The following is a 23,125-nucleotide window of genomic DNA, read 5'->3' as shown; positions in this document are numbered from 1 at the left end:
GATGGCCTGTAAAAAATTAAAACCATTGTTTACAAATATACGTTCCTTAAAACCGCTCCGTTCCCAGGCTTATAACGCTTTTATCCTTTGGTCTATGGGGCTGTGTCATGTGTCATTTTTTGCGCCATGACATGTTCTTTCTATCGGTACCTTGATTGCGCATATACGACTTTTTGATTGCTTTTTATTAACATTTTTCTGGAATTGATGCGAGCAAAAATGCGCAATTTTGCACTTTGGGATTTTTTAGCGCTTACGCAGTTTACCGTGCGAGATTGGGAATGTGATTAATTAATAGTTTGGGCGATTACGTACGCGGCGATAGCAAACATGTTTGTTTATTTATTTATTTATTTACTTTTATTTATAACCTGGGAAAAGGGGGGTGATTCAGACTTTTATTAGGGGAGGGGGCTTTTTACTAATAACAACACTTTTTTTTTTAACTTTTACACATATACTAGAAGCCCCCCTGGGGGACTTCTAGTATATACACTTGGATCTCTCATAGAGATCTCTGCAGCATAGATATGCTGCAGAGATCCATGAGATAGGCACTCGTTTACTTCCGGCTGCTGCAGCCGGAAGTAAACAAGTGCCGAGCCGGGGACGGCGCCATCTTGGAGCGGTCCCCGGCCGGCTTCAGAAACGGAGATCGCTCCTCCGGGATAACATCCCGGAGGAGCGATCTCCCCACTAGACACCAGGGATGACGCTGCGTCCGGTAATCGGATGCAGCTGTCAACTTTGACAGCTGCATCCGATTACTGTATTAGCGGGCACTGCGATCGGACCGTGCCCGCTAATACCTGCGGTCCCGGGCCGCGCGGCCCCGCTCTGAACGTCCTTACCGACCGCAGGGCGTAAATATACGCCCGCGGTCGTTAAGGGGTTAAAGGGATTATCCATCGAAAATCTGTTTCTTTCAAATCAACTGGTTTCAGAAAGTTATATAGATTTGTAATTTACTTCAATTGAAAAATCTCAAGTCTTCCTAAACTTATCAGCTGCTGTATGTCCTGCAAGATATTATGCTTTCGAGTCTGACACAGTGCTCTCTGCTGCCACCTCTGTCTGAGACAGGAACTGGACAGAGCAGTAGCAGATCCCCATAGAAAACCTCTCCTGAGATGTCAGCAACAGGGCTGTATTAACAGCTGCTGCTGCCCTAGGCGCTAAGCCTGAAGACGCCCCATCTTCACGCACCTATTGGCGATACCAGACCTGACCAATACTACCATACCCCCCACCCCCTGGAAAAGACACCAGATTTACTGGCAAGTCTGAACGGGAGGAGGGAAACAAAAAAATAAAAACAAAAAAAAAATGTTTTTTCTGTCCCCCTGCTCCCTGGTGCTGCCCCCCTGCAAGGTGCTGCCCTAGGCACCGGACCACGGGTGCCTAATGGTAAATACGGCCCTGGTCAGCAGAGAGCACTGTGTCATACTGAAAAGAAAACAACATTTCCTGCAGAACATACAGCAGCTGATAAGTACTGGAAGACTTGAGATTTTTTTTTTTAATAGAAGTAAATTACAAATCTATATAACTTTTATGAAACCAGTTGATTTAAAAGAAATTCTTTTTTTTGCTTGACAACCCCTTTAACGTTTTTATCCCCCTCCACCCCTTCCCCATTAAAAAAAGCCAAGAATGCCCCTGCTACTTTTTCCATTGTTTATGGATGACAGGTTGTCCTGATACTGGGGCAGATTCACAGGCTGTATATAATGTTGAAGCAGCGATACTGCTGCCTGGATTGTAACCAGCAAAGGTGATGTCTATATGATGCAGTTGGCCCGGCGGCAGCAGCGGTGGACTTGGCTGGCTTTGTGTGCTGATGGATGCACTTTCCTTAAACCAGTTCCTGATGAATATATTATCTAAAGGCTCTTAGAAATCTTTTCTGAAAAGCTTACAAAACAGCAAATATGAGTTCTGTGGCATGTATAGAATCCTCAGAAGATATCGCTGATGGCAGATATATAGGAAGCAGAGGGTATTGATTAGCTGACAGATGTACAAAACCAAAAACACCATGCCAGTCTCTCTGCTGCCACCTCTGTCCGAGACAGGAACTGACCAGAGCAGTAGCAAATCCCCATAGAAAAACTCTTCTACTCTGGACAGTTCCTGTCTGGGACAGAGTTGGCAGCAGAGAGCACTGTGTCAGACTGGAAAGAATACACCACTTCCTGCAGGACATACAGCAGCTGATAAGTATAAGAAGACTTGACATTTTTAAAGGGGTTATCCAGCTCTACAAAAACATGGCCCCTTTTCCCCCACTTTTGTCTCCAGTTCAGGTGTGGTTTGCAATTAAGCTCCATTTACTTCAATAGAAATGAGTTTCAAACCCCACCCAATCTTGAGGCAAGAGCGGGGCAAAAGTGGCCATGTTTTTGTAGCGCTGGATAATCATGGATAACCCCTTTAAATAGTAGAGTAAATTACAAATCTATATAACTTTCTGAAACCAGTTGATTTGAAAGAAAAAGATTTTTTCTGGATAAGCCCTTTAATAATTCTTGCTCTGCCCCATTGCAGAACCGGGAGTGCGTTTAGGAAAACCACTGTGTAACTATGGATATATTAATCTATATTATCCTATCTGTATTATCTGTTTGGGGTCTGCAATGTTCTCACCTCCCTGTTGAAGTAAATCCACTGCAAATATCAATGACATTTTTTTTTTTAAATGTGTCATATGTGAAAATCCTAAGAAGTATAAAAAATCTTTTAAAGGGGAACTCCATTCTTTCAAATGAACTCGTGTCAGAAAGTTATATAGATGTGTAGTACTTCTCAGCTGCTGAATGTCCTGCTGGAAGTGGTGTATTCTTTGTAGTCTGACACAGTGCTCTCTGCTGCCACCTCTCTCTGTGTGAGGAACTGTCCAAAGCAGTAGAAAATTCCCATAGAAAGCCTCTCTTGCTCTGGACAGTTCCTGACACAGACAAAGGTGGCAGCAGAGAGCGCTGTTTTTGTCGGTTAGCTTGCAATGTGACACGCATGAGATATATGTTAGGACAGATTGAATTGAACAATATTAGGCTGGGTTCACACACAGTATATTTCAGGCAGTATTTGGTCCTCATCTCAGGTCCTCATAGCAACCAAAACAAGGAGTGGATTAAAAACACAGAAAGGCTCTGTTCACATAATGTTGTAATTGAGTGGATGGCCGTCATTTAATGGCAAATATTTGCTGTTATTTTAAAACAACGGCCGTTTTATTGAAATAATGGCAGTTATTTACTGTTAAATGGCGGCCATCCAATCATTTTCACCATTATGTGAACAGATCCTTTCTGTGTTTTCAATCCACTCCTGGTTTTGGTTGCTATGAGGGCCTGTCATGAGGACCAAATACTGCCTGAAATATACTGTGTGTGAACCCAGCCTTAGGCAATATTTTTATGGTTAAGACACCAAAACATGGTGATTTGTTCCCTTTAAACTGAGACTTCTTTTTCTGTACTGACCACCAATGTATAGATAACAGAGGTACACACAATATCTGAAGCTCGCATTTTAGCCTTTCCCTCCCTGGAAAAAAAAAATGACCTCTGCATGGGTCACAGAGCATGCCCAGAAAAATTTTCTCATTCTACTAAATTGAATTGGGACTGCTGTAAAGCATATCGCTGGGCGATATGGCAAAAAGTAAAATAAAATCTTGATTTTTTTTTAAATTATTCTCAATTTAAATCTCACTTTTTTTTTATTATGATGGGTGTAGTAGTAGTAGTAGAGGCATAGTTGATGAGGGGTGTAGTAATAGTAGTGGTATAGTAGATGGGGGTGTAGTAGATAAGGGGAGTAGCAGTAGTTGGAGTAATAGTAGCAATAGTAGTGGTTGTAGCAGTAGCAGTTTTGGGAATAGTAGTATCAGGAGCGGAGTAGTAGTATTAGTTACAGGTAGGCGTGGTGGAGAAGGACGGGGCACTGTGCTGGGTCCTCACCCGCTATCCAGTAATGGCGCTCTTGGTCTCTCCTGTTCCGGGGGCTCCTCAGTGCAGGTAGCGATCTCCTGGGTGCAGGCAGGCATCAGCAATTTCCTGGGTGTATACAATCTCCAGAGGTATACATTAGGGGAGGCCCCCATTGTATATGTCCAATGTATATCTATAACAGAGGCCACCTGTGCAATTCATCATACATGGATGGGGGGCCCTATGGATCTGTACCAGGACATAACTAAGCGCTCACGGTAAAAGGCACTGCCTAACGCAGTGTAACAACAGCCTAAGGCCTTATTCACACAACTGAAAAAATTATTTGCAACTCTGGATGCGGTGACTGCGCACAAATTTTTATCCCATTTTTTTCTATGGCCTCATCGTGTCACGAAAAAGGATATACTGTATCCTAGTGCAGGCCGCAATTGTGCCACAGACACACCAATCGAGTCAATTGGATCAATGCGGATCCGCAAATTGTGACATCACTATTTTAGCTCCTCTAGGCAGCCACTTTAACCAGTAAATAGCTGCAAATGGCAAGGGAAAATGGACGCCAAGTGATCATATGACCTTTTTTTAGGGGTGAGGAAAGCTAGTACATCTTTTTCAACTAGTTCAACTTTTGACTATTAACTCTTAAATAGTACTGTACAAATTTTGCGGATCTGCAAAAAAACAGATCACACGAATGTGCTCTACGGATTTTTTTTTGTGGATTGGGGACAAAAAATTGCGGACTCAGAATATAGTCCACAAAAACATATGGACGTGTGAATGAGGCCTTATGCTGCAGACTAAAAGTATGTTCACACTGAGTAAAATAGGCGTAATTCTGCGGCAGACCTCTCCGCCGCGGAATTATGCCTGCCTCACTGTGTCATCTCAATTGGAGAACGCGCACTTCTCCGAAGCCGCCGCAGTGGAGCAGCGCGCTCCCTCTCATTCACTCACAGCGGGACACTGAGCATGGCGGGATTCCGCCGTATTTGCTCAGTGTGAACATACCCTAAGGCAATATTTACATTACATTTTCACCCCCCACGGCAGGAATCTATGAAAAAAAGGATGCTGTAGTAATCCTGGCATGGGGCTGAAGGCCCCGTTGACTTGAATGGGCAGGACGTAGTCATTTTGTGACTATGTTCTGTCCATTTCTCAGACGTATACTTCTTTTATGCAAGACTCAAAAGGGCAGTCATCCAGAGAAGTATACGTGCGGGAAAAGGAACGGAACATAGTCACAAAATGACTATGTCCTGCCTATTCAAGTCAATGAGGCCAATGGCCCCATGCCAGGCTGCACTTCGGGCTTACTTTAGCATCCTTTTTTTATAGCCTCCTGACGTGTTGCTTGACATGGGGCTGAAAACGTGAGGTAAACCTACCCTAAGCTGACCACAGCTCTGAACTAAACACCCGCCCAAGATCAACAGGTAGCTGCCTTGGGCTCTAGGCACATGCCGAGCCTGTATGCATAGCATCTTATATATACATGGTGCCTTGGATTACGAGCATGATTCGTTCCGGGGCCGCGCTTGTAATCCAAAATCATAGAAATACAGAAAATTGGTTCCACACCCCAAAAATAATGATTTATTATTCTGAATAACAGGTAAAACAGATGAAACAAACATTCAGAAACAACAGAATATGTGATATTATAAGTTACTGTACATTAATGGAGAGGATGGGAAACACAAGGGCTGACAGACTGCAAGGGGCATGAAGGAATGAGCAGGGCAGATGTGGGCACATACATGCAGCAATCTCTGTCCAGGGAGAGAGGGGTTACAGCTATGGAGAGATTACCTCCACAGTCCTGTCCCCTGATGCAAGCCCCAGCCTAAAGTGGATCTGCCATTAATTGGAAGGTAAGAGAGACTTCCTGGGTCAGAGTAGACCCCGCTATGCAGACCATGCCCCTCCCCCACTCCCCCTCCCACCCAGTACAGGGAGCTCTTAAACCAAAACAATGCTCTTAAACCAAGTCACAATTTAAAAAAACTGTGTGCTCTTAAACCAAAACGCACTTCAACCAATATATATATATATATATATATATATATATATATATATCTTATATATTACATTAGATGACGGGCAGAAACGTGACAGCACTTCGTAAATGTGTTAAAGACAAAAAAACAACAACTGTGCAGCGGAATGAGAAAAGCTTCCAGAACGATGAAGAAAATGTGATTAAATAAAGGCTTCTCATTCTATTGTCCCTTAATGGCCATAATTGATGAAAGGTTTCATTGCCCTGGATGCACTAATCTTTTGTGCCATCAAACGCTATAGACTTGGACAGCTCTGGGCTGCCCTGTGGCCCCTCTGACGGCGGAGGGTGGAGGTAATTGTTTCCCCCCATGGTTCTGCCAGGACTGATGGATAAAATCGGCACTTTTCACGTTCCCAGCCTCTGCTAATCCCACAGCTCTTTTGTAATAAAGGCGAGTTGGCGTGTGAATGCGTCCTTGTCTCTCACCATCCTACCAGTAGTTGCCACAGCAACCGAATGTGAAGCAGCAATGGGTACCAAGGGAATACAAGGATGTACAGCCCCAGTGGGGAGGGCTATTGAAATGAGGTGGGCACATAGCTTTGTAAAACCTTGGGGTTAGCATAATGAAAGCAATCTCATGGTAACATCTCGGAAGCTTCATTTTCAGTATATAGTAATGTCTGTCTTATCTTCTCTCCTCTTATTATATCCGTGGCATAGGCTCTGTTCACACTGACATTTACAGGATCCATGACGAATATGACAGCTGCTTAGAAACCTGTCCTAACTACTTCCCTGACCCCGAACCTTTTCTGACAGCTTTCACTGACTTATAGTCTGTCAGATTTCCATCAGGTCCTGGTTCTTACTAGCGTGGCCTTCAAAACAGAAACCGGATTGAATGGAACCAAATGCCGATGGGAAGGTACAGGTAAACAACGGCAAAATGTGACATTGGACGACAGCGAATATTTATTCCCATCCATACCTAACATAAGAGGCTTATTGGTGGGGGAGCAATCGCTGGGACCCCCAATGATCCCCAGAACTGGGACACAATTATCCCCAGAATGAATGGGGCACGTAGATACATATACTTTAATGGGCAGAACTGGGGGTCTCACTGCTGGGAATCCCAATAACCCTCAATATATGTTGGGTTCCTATTTGGCCATCAAAGGCTTCACACAGCCTGGCTGGCACACTATTATGTGGATATATATGTTCCATTGGTATCATTGTCTATAGAAAATGCATATGCGGCCGCTGCTACATAAACAACCAGGACCCCTCGAGTCCGAGCCGCCAAATCCCTAAACAAATCTGCGACGCACACTATAATGGGGACACATATAGCTGGTACACTATTATAGGGACATACATGGCTGGCACACTATTACGGGGACACTTGTCGATGGCACACTATTATCCATGGCTGGTACACTACTATGGGGTATCCATGGCTGGCACACTTTTATAAGGATATCCATGGCTGGCATACTATTATGGGGATATACTGTATATGGCTGGCACACTATTATGGGGTATCCATGGCTGGCACACTATTATAAGGATATATCTGGCTGGCACACTATTATGGGGATATATATGGCTGGCATACTATTATGGGGTATCCATGGCTGGCATACTATTATGGGGTATCCATGGCTGGCATACTATTATGGGGATATATCTGGCTGGCACACTATTATGGGGATATATCTGGCAGGCACACTATTATAGGGATATATATGGCTGGCACACTATTATGGGGTATCCATGGCTGGCACACTATTATTGGGGTATCCATGTCTGGCATACTATTATAGGGATATATCTAGCTTGCACACTATTATGGGGGTATATCTGGCTTGCGCACTATTGTGGGGTATCCATGGCTGGCACACTATTATGGGCACACTTGAAGCTTGTACACTATTATGGGCACACTTGTGGCTGCCACACTATTATGGGGACACTAGGCTGGCACACTATTATGGGTTTCCATGGCTGGCATACTATTATGGGGACAACTGTGGCTGGCACACTATTATGGGATATCCATGGCTGGCACACTATTAATGGGATATAAATGGCTTGCACACTACTATGGGGGCACTTGTGGCTGGCACACTACTATGGGGGCACTTGTGGCTGGCACACTATTATGGGGACACTTGTGGCTGGCACACTACTATGGGGGCACTTGTGGCTGGCACACTATTATGGGGACACTTGTGGCTGGCACACTATTATGGGGACACCTGTGGCTGGCACACTATTATGGGGACACTTGTGGCTGGCACACTATTATGGAGACACCTGAGGCTGGCACACTATTATGGAGACACCTGTGGCTGGCACAATATTATGGGGACACTTGTGGCTGGCACACTATTATGGGGACACAAGACTGGTACACTATTATGGGGACACTTGTGGCTGGCACACTATTATGGGGACACTTGTGGCTGGCACACTATTATGGGGACACCTGTGGCTGGCACACTATTATGGGGACACTTGTGGCTGGCACACTATTATGAGCACACTTGTGGCTGGCACACTATTATGGGGACACCTGTGGCTGGCACCCTATTATGGGGACACTTGTGGCTGGCACACTATTATGGGCACACTTGTGGCTGGCACAATATTATGGGGCCACTTGTGGCTGGCACACTATTATGGGGCCACTTGTGGCTGGCACACTATTATGGGGCCACTTGTGGCTGGCACACTATTATGGGCACACCTGTGGCTGGCACACTATTATGAGCACACCTGTGGCTGGCACACTATTATGGAGACACCTATGGCTGGCACACTATTATGGGGACACCTGTGGCTGGCACACTATTATGGGGACACTTGTGGCTGGCACACTATTATGGGGACACCTGTGGCTGGCACACTATTATGGGGACACTTGCGGCTGGCACACTATTATGTGGATATATATGTTCCATTGGTATCATTGTCTATAGAAAATGCATATGCGGCCGCTGCTACATAAACAACCAGGACCCCTCGAGTCCCAGCAGCCAAATCCCTAAACAAATCTGCGACGCACACTATAATGGGGACACATATAGCTGGTACACTATTATAGGGACATACATGGCTGGCACACTATTAGGGGGACACTTGTCGATGGCACACTATTATCCATGGCTGGTACACTACTATGGGGTATCCATGGCTGGCACACTATTATAAGGATATCCATGGCTGGCATACTATTATGGGGATATACTGTATATGGCTGGCACACTATTATGGGGTATCCATGGCTGGCACACTATTATAAGGATATATCTGGCTGGCACACTATTATGGGGATATATATGGCTGGCATACTATTATGGGGTATCCATGGCTGGCATACTATTATGGGGTAGCCATGGCTGGCATACTATTATGGGGTATCCATGGCTGGCATACTATTATGGGGATATATCTGGCTGGCACACTATTATGGGGATATATCTGGCAGGCACACTATTATAGGGATATATAGGGCTGGCACACTATTATGGGGTATCCATGGCTGGCACACTATTATTGGGGAATCCATGGCTGGCATACTATTATGGGGATATATTTGGCTGGCACACTATTATAGGGTATCCATGGCTGGCACACTATTATGGGGTATCCATGTCTGGCATACTATTATGGGGATATATCTAGCTTGCACACTATTATGGGGGTATATCTGGCTTGCGCACTATTGTGGGGTATCCATGGCTGGCACACTATTAAGGGCACACTTGAAGCTTGTACACTATTATGGGCACACTTGTGGCTGCCATACTATTATGGGGACAACTGTGGCTGGCACACTATTATGGGATATCCATGGCTGGCACACTATTAATGGGATATAAATGGCTTGCACACTGCTATGGGGGCACTTGTGGCTGGCACACTACTATGGGGGCACTTGTGGCTGGCACACTATTATGGGGACACTTGTGGCTGGCACACTATTATGGGGACACTTGTGGCTGGCACACTATTATGGAGACACCTGAGGCTGGCACACTATTATGAGCACACTTGTGGCTGGCACACTATTATGGGGACACCTGTGGCTGGCACCCTATTATGGGGACACTTGTGGCTGGCACACTATTATGGGCACACTTGTGGCTGGCACAATATTATGGGGCCACTTGTGGCTGGCACACTATTATGAGCACACCTGTGGCTGGCACACTATTATGGAGACACCTATGGCTGGCACACTATTATGGGGACACCTGTGGCTGGCACACTATTATGGGGACACTTGTGGCTGGCACACTATTATGGGGACACTTGTGGCTGGCACACTATTATGGGGACACCTGTGGCTGGCACACTATTATGGGGACACTTGCGGCTGGCACACTATTATGGGGACACCTGTGGCTGGCAAACTATTATGGGGACAGTTGTGGCTGGCACACTATTATGGGGACACTTGTGGCTGGCACACTATGATGGGCACACTTGTGGCTGGCACACTATGATGGGCACACTTGTGGCTGGCACACTATTATGGACACACTTGTGGCTGGCACACTATTATGGGGACACTTGTGGCTGGCACACTATTATGGGCACACTTGTGGCTGGCACACTATTATGGGGACACTTGTGGCTGGCACACTATTATGGGGACACCTGTGGCTGGCACACTATTATGGGGACACTTGTGGCTGGCACAGTATTATGGGGACACCTGTGGCTGGCACACTATTATGGGCACACTTGTGGCTGGCACACTATTATGGGGACACTTGTGGCTGGCACACTATTATGGGGACACTTGTGGCTGGCACACTATTATGGGGACACCTGTGGCTGGCACACTATTATGGGCACACTTGTGGCTGGCACACTATTATGGGGACACTTGTGGCTGGCACACTATTATGGAGACACTTGTGGCTGGCACACTATTATGGGGACACTTGTGGCTGGCACACTATTATGGGGACACCTGTGGCTGGCACACTATTATGGGCACACTTGTGGCTGGCACACTATTATGGGGACACTTGTGGCTGGCACACTATTATGGAGACACCTGTGGCTGGCACACTATTATGGGCACACTTGTGGCTGGCACACTATTATGGGGACACTTGTGGCTGGCACACTATTATGGGCACACTTGTGGCTGGCACACTATTATGGGGACACTTGTGGCTGGCACACTATTATGGGGACACCTGTGGCTGGCACACTATTATGGAGACACCTGTGGCTGGCACACTATTATGGGGACACCTGTGGCTGGCACACTATTATGGAGACACTTGTGGCTGGCACACTATTATGGGGACACTTGTGGCTGACACACTATTATGGACACACCTGTGGCTGGCACACTATTATGGAGACACCTGTGGCTGGCACACTATTATGGGGACACTTGTGGCTGGCACACTATTATGGGGACACTTGTGGCTGGCACACTATTATGGGGACACTTGTGGCTGGCACACTATTATGGGGACACTTGTGGCTGGCACACTATGATGGACACACTTGTGGCTGGCACACTATGATGGGCACACTTGTGGCTGGCACACTATTATGGAGACACCTGTGGCTGGCACACTATTATGGGGACACTTGTGGCTGGCACACTATTATGGGGACACCTGTGGCTGGCACACTATTATGGGGACACTTGTGGCTGGCACACTATTATGGGGACACTTGTGGCTGGCACACTATTATGGGGACACCTGTGGCTGGCACACTATTATGGGGACACTTGTGGCTGGCACACTATTATGGGCACACTTGTGGCTGGCACACTATGATGGACACACTTGTGGCTGGCACACTATTATGGGGACACTTGTGGCTGGCACACTATTATGGGGACACCTGTGGCTGGCACACTATTATGGGGACACTTGTGGCTGGCACACTATTATGGGCACACTCGTGGCTGGCACACTATTATGGGCACACTTGTGGCTGGCACACTATTATGGGCACACCTGTGGCTGGCACACTATTATTGAGGTATTCGTCACTACCATGGGGTATTTGCTATGCCGAGTCTCCGGGGTCACTAGATAACAGCAGGACCGATGCTCGGTCTTCCCGTCGCCTACAGTGCGGACTGTGCCCAGTTTCAAGATGGCCGCCTAAGCCGGGGACTTCCTGGGGCATCACAATGGTTGGGGGCGGGGCGTTTGTCTCCATGGTGACGGGCGTACACTGGATGCCGCCGTCCGCTGCAGTCATCATGGAGAGCGAACTACGGGAATATTTCCGCGCGGCGTTCGAGGACAAGCTGCTGGTGTGAGCACAACTACGACTCCCATTCTCCTCTCTGCAGCCATAGGATGGAGGGTGTGACGGGATTAGCCCGGACCCATGCACTCCCCCCCACCACCACCACCCATAGGCTTCTTTAGCAGCTGCACAGACATTGGGGGGTTAAATCAGACATAACAGGAGAGAGCTGGCCCCACACTGATCCAGCCTGGTCAGTCAGCCTTATGCAGAGGATCAGTAGTGCAGTTGCTCATGGCAACCAATTAGATTACTTCTTGTTCTCTGAAAAATGAAAGAAACAATCTGATTGGTTATCCACCATGTGCAGGGGACCAGTGGAGCACCAATCAGATTGATTCTGTGGCATCCTGGGAGTGGCATCCTGGGAGTTGTAGTTTTTCAACAGCTGGAGAGCCACAGGTTAGGGTCAGATACTGACACCTTCATATAGCTCTGTCTAATGCAGGGGTAGGGAACCTTGGCTCTCCAGCTGTTGCAAAACTACAACTCCCATCATGCCTGGACAGCCTTTGGCTGTCCAGGCATGATGGGAGTTGTAGTTTTGCAACAGCTAGAGAGCCAAGGTTCCCTACCTCTGGTCTAATGTCTATGTCCAGCGTTACACCAGACGTAAAGCATCAGATAGGTGACAGCCGCCATCGTCTTGCAGACTACCGTATTATGCCACTTTGATAAATTTGAGACATTTTACACCATTTTCAACAACATGAGGAATCTCCCCCATTGTGTCAGTAAAGCACTGGTTAGGAAGCCGTTATATCGCCTGCTGCTTCCCTGCAAGCACCAGCGGTAAAACACTGGAATTGCTTCCAGGAGCCTATAATCTGTGATCTCCCTCCATCTCTAGATAGGAATTATCGGACATTCCCTGACCCTGTTATTGGAATTGTTGGATGATAGCTTCCATGGTACATTCTAGGCTCCCTTACTGTAATAGTTCAAGGGAAACCCCAGGGAGCGCCAGTATCTATCCAGCTTCCCTCAGGCACAAAATTTGCACCATGTTTTTTGAGCTGAAAAAAAAAAAAAACTTCAGTTTTCTCTGATTTTGTGTCTCTGGCGTTTTATTCTTTTTCAGTACTGGTCGTGTAATTGTATATTATGTCATTTCAGGAAATTAAAGCAGAAGTCCGGCAAAAATTTTTTATTAAATTATTGTATTGCCCCCCCCCCCCCCCCCAAAGTTATTCAAATCCCTAATATACACTTATTACAGGACATGCTTATAAAGTGCTTTTTTTCGCTACACTTACTACTGCATGAAGGCTTCACTTCCTGGATAATATGTTGATGTCACTTCCTGGATAAAATGGTGATGACACTTCCTGGATAACATGGTGATGTCACGACCCGACTCCCAGAGCTGTGCTGGTTGTGGCTGCTGGAGAGGATGATGGCAGAGGGGCACTGAGGGACACAGGGCACTGGAGGGACACTGAGCATCCCTCTGCCCTCATCCTCTCCATTAGCTACAGCCCACACAGCTCTGGCAGTCGGGTCGTGACATCACCATGTTATCCAGGAAGTGACATCACCATGTTATCCAGGAAGTGAAGCCTTAATGCAGTAGTAAGTGCAGGGAAAAAGCACTTTATAAGCATTTCCCATAATAATCTATTTTGGGAATTTGTATAACTTTTGGGGGCCAATACAATACTTTAATAAAAATTTTCGCCGCCCTTCTCCTTTAATAGAAGAGTTGAGGGAAAACACCAGAAAAAACACCAATAGGCACATAGACATGGCCTTTTGTACTTGTGTTTCTGTGAAAAAATGCAGACTTCAAACCCTGGTGTGATTTAACAAACAGGCTCAAAATGACAGATTGCCTTGAAAAAAACATTCTAGCAAAAAACCATTAATTTTTTCTTATTAACTCAGAGCTAACATCTGCAGCATTTATAAGTGTATTATTTTGTGGGGGGGGGGGGGGAGCTTTAGGGCTTCCTTCAGACTTCCTAAAGAATAAGCCAGATATCCAGATAGACAGTGCTGAATCACAGGTTTGGGTCCTCACACAGATCCCGGCTGTATGTTTGCTTCCCTTTGTCTCTGTGCTTTATTCATCTTTATTTTACATTATCTTCTTTTTTTCTGTTGCTTTGTCACTTTGCTGTGTTGAAAATATTATTTTGTTCCTCTTACCTGTAATTTTCATTTCCTGGAGTCCGTAGGCAGCACACAATGATCCTTGTGCTGCCGTAGGACAATCAGGAAGTTGAAGATTTTCTTATGTCATTTTCATTTCCTGGAGTCCGTAGGCAGCACACAATGATCCTTGTGCTGCTGTAGGACGATCAGGAAGTTGAAGATTTTCTTATGTCATTTTCATTTCCTGGAGTCCGTAGGCAGCACGATGATCATTGCGATTAGGAAAAGCCATCTTTTATCACTATTTTGGATATTATATGAGGTATAGGTATTTGTATGCACTCATCAGAGTTCTTATCAGTTCTATTATTATTATTTTTTTAGAGGGGGCCTATAAATAAGTCCATACTAGGTCCATGTCGCATATAGGGATGTTGTACATATTTTGTCTGTAACACCCTGGATTATAATATAAATACAACAAATTCTACAGCACCTTACAATTCTGGGGGTGCATATTCAGACAATCATACATTACATTAGCCCTTCTAGCAAAAGTTAACAATTTATGGGTTATTGTATCTGTTTTTATTTTTGTGGTCTTCTTTTTTATATGTATTTATGTTATTGGTATTTCTGACAACTTTTTTTTATATGCATATCCTTGTCTTGTATGCATATATAACGAATATAATGAAACAGATGCTTTTAAAAATTTTGCAAAGGATAATCAGAAAACTAAAAGTTTGGTTACATTTATCCCCCTAGCATCTATCTGCCAGGATCTCCAGCTTCATACCTGATTGGTCATATAAAGCAATGAAAATTGTAAGTTAACCTTACTTTCTATTGGCTTATTTTCCAGGCGTATGCCAGATCGGGAGGATGACTTCCTGACACCGGCTACAAGACTTTTGGAGAAGAAGCGGGAGATGATTGAAGTTGAACAAGCTTTAAACACCCAGAAAGAGGTGACTCCCTAGTTTCTCCGTGTCCTTTTTATTTAGACAGGAAATAGTGTCACATAAACTGGGAAATATGGTTTAAATGGAAACAGATTTGCGCCTATTTTAAGGTGAATAATTTGATTTTTTTACCCATTTTTGGTATAAGTTCTATTAATGAACCAGTATTCGACGGGCGAATATTTTTTTTGAAGCAACATTTAAAAAAATAAATAAATAAATCTGCCTGTTTTGAGTATTCACCTAAAAGTTTGCATAATCCAGGATTAGCGCCCAATTTATTTTCTGTCACTTTTTACTTAGATGCATTTACTATGGCAGTGCTACATTTTAATGAATCAGTCACAAGATATTGGAACAAAATAAACACCAATCCTCATTAGAAGAGTCAGACTCCTTAATAAATGTCCCCCATTAACGTGTCTAACCCCTGTGTTTTATTTCTATTCATCTTGCCTGAACTAGCCCCCTGGCCTGCCTCAGCATATGTTTTACCTTCTCTACCAAAAATAGATTAGGTATGGTCATTATAGTGTTTTCTCTTGCACATCCAAAAATTCATAAAAATAACACAATCTTTATTGGACTCAAAAACTTAAAAACACAGCTGTGTACTGATATGTTTAAAAGGGAGAGAAACGTAACATGGGTTGTTAGTCTAATAAAGATTGTGTGAATTTATACGAATTTTCCGATGTGTGGCCCTTTATTTGGCCCTGTTGTGTTGTATTTTCTTATTTTACACAGCAGATTGTAGTTTGTTTTCTAGTTAAACTAGGGTACCCCTTTATATAACAGAACATAAAGGCCATAGTAACACTTTGCTTTTTGGTGCAGCTCAAAAACTTTAGTATTAAATGTTTATATAGATAGGCCTTCACAATACTAAACACTTAGTCGCCCCTAGCAACCAATCAGATTCCACTTTTCATTCCTCACAGATTTAAAAGAAAAGTGGAATCTGATTGGTTGCTAGGGGCGACTAAGACAATTCTACTTTGCACTAGTTTGCTAAATCTCCCCCTTAGTGCTGTGAATATCTCTCTTTAAGGAATATTAAAGTGAACTTTGTCATTATAACTTTTAAAGTCTAAATCAACAGTAGATGTAATATAAAGCAAGTTTGCAATTTACTGTACATTCATTATTTTTTGTTTTTATCATGCTGTAAGGGTGCCTTCACACAGGACAGATCCGCAGCGGTTTTCTTGCTGCGAGTTTGCAGTGAGATCCACTGCGGATCCCTGCCCTGTAATATCTATGGGCAGACATACTTGCAGCAGGATGGACATCCCGCTGCGAGTATTTCAGGACACTGCCCCGTTAACCCCCGGCCGTCCGGAGCTTATACATCACCTGCTCAGCGCTCCGCCTTGCTTCTGGGGTTCCCGGCTAGACGTCCCACTCAGCCAATCAGTGTGCTGCCCCGCCGACGTGCAGCCCCCGAAGCAAGCTGGAGCGCGGAGCAGGTGTTGTATACGCTCCGTCCGGCCGGGGGTTTACGGGGCAGTCTCCTGACATACTCGCAGTGGGATGTCTATCTTGTTGCGAGTATGTCTGCCCATAAACATTACATGGCAGGGATCCGCAACGGATCCGTCCTGTGTGAAGGCACCCTATAACAAAGCAGAACTTACCAGAAATCCAGGTCCAGGCAGATTTTCTGACTTGTGCTGGTTGAAATCAACTATACCAGTGCTTCTCAATTCCAGTCCTCAGGCCTCACCAACAGGTCATGTTTTGAGGATATCCTATACAAAGGACACCTGTGATAATACCTGATGCACTGAGTATAATTATATCACCTGTGAAATACTAAGGAAATCCTCAAAACATGACCTGTTGGTGAGGCCTGAGGACTGGAATTAAGAAGCACTGAACTATACCCTTGCACTGTTTGTTCAGGCCTAACCACATATATTTAGTGAATGATATAAAAAAACAGTGGATTACTATTATTTTAAACTGAATGATAATATCTCTTGCCCTAGTTCTTACTTATGCATCTGTTTGTATCATACTTTGTTTTTATACTTTGTTATGATAACTGTTTAAGAATGAACCTTGTTCGTTTATACGGACAATGATCTCTAAGCCTTTATTGTTGAATGTTTGATACTCTGTATTTAAATTTTGAAAATACTTTAATAAAAACCATTAAACCAGAAAATAAGAGACTAAAAACGAAGTCCCGGCCAGTACAGAGAGTCACGGCTCAATCACATGACTGCCTTCTCTGTGAGGGAAGATGACCCAAACTTCCTGTGTTTACACTCTGAAAAAAAAGTCAGAACACAGGACGTGCCATGTTTTCCTTGATAACTAAAAATAAAATAGCAAATGTAAATGGCAAACACAGTTTATATCACGTCTACTGTTGATATAGGTTTTGAAAATTATAATGACAGGAACACTTTAAGGTTATTTTCCCACACGCCGATAAGCACATGTGGCTAAAACAATATCCCTGTTCATCCACCAACGGCCACACAAGATTGACGATAAACCTGGTAACATTGGTGAACGTTTGGACGCATGGTTTTGATTGCATGCATTCACAAACATGTTGGAACATTTCCTAACTATCAAGTCTTTTTCTGTTTTTCTAGTTTCTCGTTTGCTTATATCTTTGCCAGTAGCACCTGATTGACATATTATTAGTTCCACAGAGGTTTCCATCTTTGTACATCGACAGATTTTCCCAATCAATAGTAACATCTGCAATGGAAGCTCTGACTGACACCCCCAACTCAGATGTTAACATGGCCTTAAATTGACAAGCTGCACAAGGGTTTGCTGTGGGGCTGTGCAAAGACGCAAATGAATGCCGATCAGTGAGATCAGCGCTCGCTTGCAGTGCCGTTACACAGCACAATAATCGAGCAGCCAGGCCACACAAATGATACAGGGAATGTCTTTGCAGCCCTTTAAATACATTGCTATCAGCTGCAGATGTTATGTTTACACAGAGAGATATGTGGACATCTGATCGATGACACTTTTACAATAGCCAGTTATTGGCCGAATGATCGCTTATTGATGATAATCGGCCCGTGTAAAAGAACCCATAGAAACTATATACCAATACAAGTGTAGATAATAATCCTTATAATCCCTTATTATTTCATCTGATCTATGGTTATCACAGGAATTTCAGATGAAGACAGAGAGTCTGCAGCAGCGCCGTGCCGAACTTGAACACAAAGAAGAGAAACTCAAGGATTCCTTGTTCAAATTTGATAAGTTCCTTAAGGTAGTATGTTCTGCTGCTCGCCTTACCTTATATGCTGCCTCTGAAGCCATTTGTATTGAGAAGGTTTCTATTCTTTGAAGCATTTGGCCTCATTTATCAAAATGTCAAACAGAGAAATAGCCGTGATGCCCATAGTAAGCGATCTCAGTGAGTCCTGATTGGCTACGGGCAACATGGCTCATCTTTCTGTTAGACATATTTGTTGAACTGAGGCTTAGGGCCCTATTACACGGTACTATTTTTGATTATGCGGAAAATTTTTATATGGTTCGAATTTAAACAATAATTGTTCCATGTAATTGCAGGCAACAATCGAAAAATCGTTTGTGTGTCGTTGATCGTTCATTTCGATCTGACCCTAAAATGATTGTTAATCATTCGCTGTAAATCCACATTCGTTTGCTGTAATTCCACATTTGTTCACTAATCCTTCAGTGTAATTCCAAATCATTCCTTTTTTTGCTGGGATCAGATGGAATAAACAATCATAGTAAGAATCGTAACTAACGACTATCGTTCTGTTTAATATGGTGAACGATTTCATGTTAACAATAAACAATCTCGTTTGCGATCATTTATCGTTAATCGTTAAAAATCGCTTTGTCTAATAGGACCCTAAATGAACGATCAACGATACACGAGTGATTTTTCAATTGCGTTTACACGGAACAATGTAATAGGCGTAATAGGGCCCTTAGAGAAAGAAGAGGGAGAGAATGGCCCAGATTGATGAAGATGTCTGACTATTAAAATCACACCACATAAGGCCCATTTACACAGAAAGATTATCTGACAGATTAGCTGCCAAAGATTTGAAGTCAAAGCCAGGAACAAACTATAAACAGAGATCAGGTCATAAAGGAAAGCCTAAGATTTCTCCTCTTTTCAAATCCATTCCTGGCATTGGCTTCAAATCTTTTGTAGATAATTTGTCAGATAATCTTTGTGTGTAAATGGACCCTAAGGGTTTTAGTTTTTATCCCGTTAGATTTTTGATCTGTCTGACTTCTTAGTTTATTTGTCTGGTTTTTCGCATGTGACTCTGTTTGGTTACTTGTGTGAAACTGCACCAGTCATGTCACTAATGTGAAACTAGATCAATTTAAAGGAGACCTATCACCCCCGTGCCGGGGTGACAGGCTCCCGACCCCCGTTACAGCCCCCTATACTCACCTGATCCTGCCGGGTCCCGCTTTTGGATCCGGTCGGGTCACGGAGATATCAGCTCCCGAAGCCCGGCGCGCGCGCTCACAGGAGAGTCCGATGCCCATAGAGAATGACGGAGCATCGGACTCCCCATTCATTCTCTATGAGCGTCAGACTCTCCTGTCAGCGCGCGCGCCGGGCTTCGGGAGCTGATATCTCCGTGACCCGACCGGATCCAAAAGCGGGACCTGGTGGGATCAGGTGAGTATAGGGGGCTGTAACAGGGGTTGGGAGCCTGTCACCCCGTCACGGGGGGTGACAGGTCCTCTTTAAAGTTGGTCAGCTAAGTGCAAAGTACAGTGCATAAAAAAAAAAGCTTAAAAACTTTTCTGTTTAGTAAATCTGGGTAAAAGATGAAGAGAGAAAGAACAGGGTGTTTCTGTGTACCTGGTTGCTACTAGAGATGAGCAAACCTCAAGCAACCGACCCAATTGCCAGTGGCTAAAGAAGTTAGATGCAGCCCTAAGGCTGCCTGGAAAACATGGATACAGCTATAGACTATAGGCTGTATCCATGTTTTCCAGGACTCCCTAGTGCTGCTTCCAACTTCTTCAGCCACCAGTATTCAAATCCATGCTTGAGGTGCGCTCATCTCTAGCTGCCACCTAGTGGCTGAAAATTAGAAACATTCTTGGTTGCAGCTATAAAGAAAGAATGGGACTGAAACATAGCTGGTTGACTTAGCAAAGAAAAGAAGCCATAAAATATGATTTGCTTTCTGCCTTTCACAATATCTTCTTTAGCTATGTATAGATGACATGATGTATATCTTACACAACATTTCTAATCTTCCTATGACCTGTCTGAGTAAGCACTACATAATAATATGGTTGGGTAATAATATTACAGTGCTGCATCTTCTATCCCGTTGCATTGGTTCTCACACTTTTATAACATGAACCACAATCTAGCTTTGAGGAATGGTCAGGAGTTATATTCCTGTCAATAATGTTAAAATATTAAATGAGGAAGAACAAGAGATCAAGAATTTTTTACTTGCAGATATATTTTTCATGCTCTGGCAGTGTTCTGATGTATAAGATACATCTGTAATATTATTACTGTGATGCGGTGTACAATTATAAAGGAAGTCTTTAGTACTCCCTGTATACAGGATTGCTGGAGGTCCCATAGACTTCCATTATAATTCCATTTGCTACAGATGTTTAGAGCAGAATGAAGGGGCACAGCATGAACAGTTGTACGTTACTGTCCCCTTAGTATAGCGGTAAGTGTAGGTCTCACCAACCGAACCCCCACAATACAAACTTCTCACTATAACATGTCAGAAGTTTAGGCTACCGATCACCACTCTGCTCTATAAGCAGTGGTCAGACTGATATATAGATACAGTGTAGCTGTATAGAGATTTAGCGTATATATACTGTAAAAAAAAAAAAAAAAAAAAAAAAAAAAAAATATATATATATATATATATATATATATATATATATATATATATATACTATAGCTATATATACACCAGCCATGCCACTGCTTTTAGGGCAGAGCTGTGTTGTTGGTAGTAAAAAAACAAACAAACCTTCATATAAAAGTTGGGTTTGAGTATTTTATAATATCACACATACACAATGACTGATTTTGTGATGATCTTGACATTGATAGGCATCATATATTTTTCTTTCTAGGAAAATGACTCCAAACGAAAGCGGGCATTACGCAAAGCAGGTGAAGAGCGGCAGCTGGCGACACACAAGGAACGGGAGGCAATACGTTTACAGGCGGAAAACGTACAGCTGCAGAGCCGCAAGGAAAAGCTGCTGCACAGCCAGAACAAGAACAGAATATATCAGCAATACCTGCAGAGGGCGTTAGAGAGGACTGAAGAGGTACTTATACAGTAAATCAATGATGGTCTACAGCCACACTATATCTTTATCCAAGTGCTGTTGCATAATACAAAGGCTAATAGACACAATCTGGGCAGATATAGGACTTGGGATGTGAAGCTGACTGGCTTAGCGGCAGGGGCGTAGCTAGAATTCATGGGGCCCCATAGCAAAAAACTGTACGGGGCCCCATGAATCCTGTATGCTCCCCTACCCCCACCCCACTGCCAAACACAGACAATGATGCACATATACACACACAGAGGCACCATTAACATATATACAGATACGCAACTGACATACACACATATATACACTGTAATGTGATTACACAAGTGCTGATGTATACACCATGAGTAGACTGTACACAGGGAAATCATCTCAGATATTAGTGGTGGGTTCTTTTATTAGAGCCCAGAATTAATAGAAGCTGCTGCAGAACATCTTTGGGAGCAAACCTGTCACTTGAGACACAACTGACATACACAAACACACACATATACAGCAGTGCTACAGACATTGCTGACATACACACACATATAGCCACAGATACATACACATACTGCCATATAAATATATACACAGATACATATATGTAACGCCTGGAGTAGTGGATCCACTGAACCGTCACTAGCGATGGCACTAACCTCACCAGGGAGCGGAGTCTAAGGGGCCGCTGGTTTTCACCAGAGCCCGCCGCAAGGCGGGATGGACTTGCTGCGGCAGGCGACTCCCAGGTCGCTACCCCTGGCTTGGTTGCTAGTGACGGCAGGCGAGGCGTGGCAGGAGCAGTAGGCAGGCAGATGTCTGTAGGCGTGATCGCAGGTGGCGGACAGGACTCAGGAACAATGGAAAGGCAGCGGGCAAGAACTAGGGACAAGGACTGCGGACAGGAACAAGGACTACGGTCAGGAACAACAGGGAGCTGGGCCAAACGCTATGGGAAGCATGCAGAGGCTCCAACACCTGTAGTGGGGCAGGGCTGGAATTTATAGGGAGTGATTAGTGCAACTAACCAATTAGGGGCGGACTGGCCCTTTAAATCTGAGACAGCCGGCGCGCGCGCGCCCTAGGAGGCGGGGACACGCGCGCCGGCCGGCACAGACGGAGACAGGAGCGGGGCGAGGTAAGGCGCCCCCCGGGGCCGAACAGGTAGCAGCGCCGGGTCCCTGCACAAGGACCCCGGCGGCTGCATGGGGCAGAGGGAGGCCGTGACAGTATCCCCCCCCTTTGGCTCCCCCTCTTTCTAGCCTGCAGGAACCTCTTGATGAGATCTTGGTCCAGGATGTAAGCCTCGGGTTCCCAGGACCTCTCCTCAGGACCAAATCCTCTCCAGTCCACTAGGAAGAACCGTCTCCCTCTCACAGTTTTCATGGCCAGAATTTCTTTAACAACGTAGACGTCGTCAGAGACGGCTTGTGGAGCAGTGAATGAAGACTTATTGGAGAACCGGTTGAGGACCACTGGCTTTAAGAGGGAAA

General features: G+C 44.5%; 1 protein-coding gene across 2 annotated transcripts in view; it reads left to right on the top strand.

Annotated features, from left to right (window-relative positions):
• The first annotated feature begins 6,478 nt into the window (after positions 1-6,478).
• CFAP73 (cilia and flagella associated protein 73) overlaps positions 6,479-23,125 on the top strand; it is a 28,505-nt gene continuing 11,858 nt past the window's right edge. Inside the window, exons 1-4 of one of the 2 annotated variants that reach the window (XM_069964122.1) lie at positions 6,479-6,555; positions 15,236-15,341; positions 18,484-18,588; positions 21,444-21,644. In XM_069964122.1, coding sequence (XP_069820223.1) covers positions 6,497-6,555; positions 15,236-15,341; positions 18,484-18,588; positions 21,444-21,644 — 471 coding nt within the window. In that variant the 5' untranslated portion in view covers positions 6,479-6,496. Of the gene's footprint in view, positions 6,556-12,196; positions 12,283-15,235; positions 15,342-18,483; positions 18,589-21,443; positions 21,645-23,125 lie in introns of those variants that run through there. The other variant, XM_069964121.1, reaches the window with a different exon arrangement.

The sequence above is a fragment of the Dendropsophus ebraccatus genome, chromosome 3 (genome assembly GCF_027789765.1).
Source record: "Dendropsophus ebraccatus isolate aDenEbr1 chromosome 3, aDenEbr1.pat, whole genome shotgun sequence".
In the NCBI taxonomy this organism is placed as follows: domain Eukaryota; kingdom Metazoa; phylum Chordata; class Amphibia; order Anura; family Hylidae; genus Dendropsophus; species Dendropsophus ebraccatus.
Note: the sequence above shows the minus strand (reverse complement) of the source record. Positions and strands in the feature narration are given on the sequence as shown.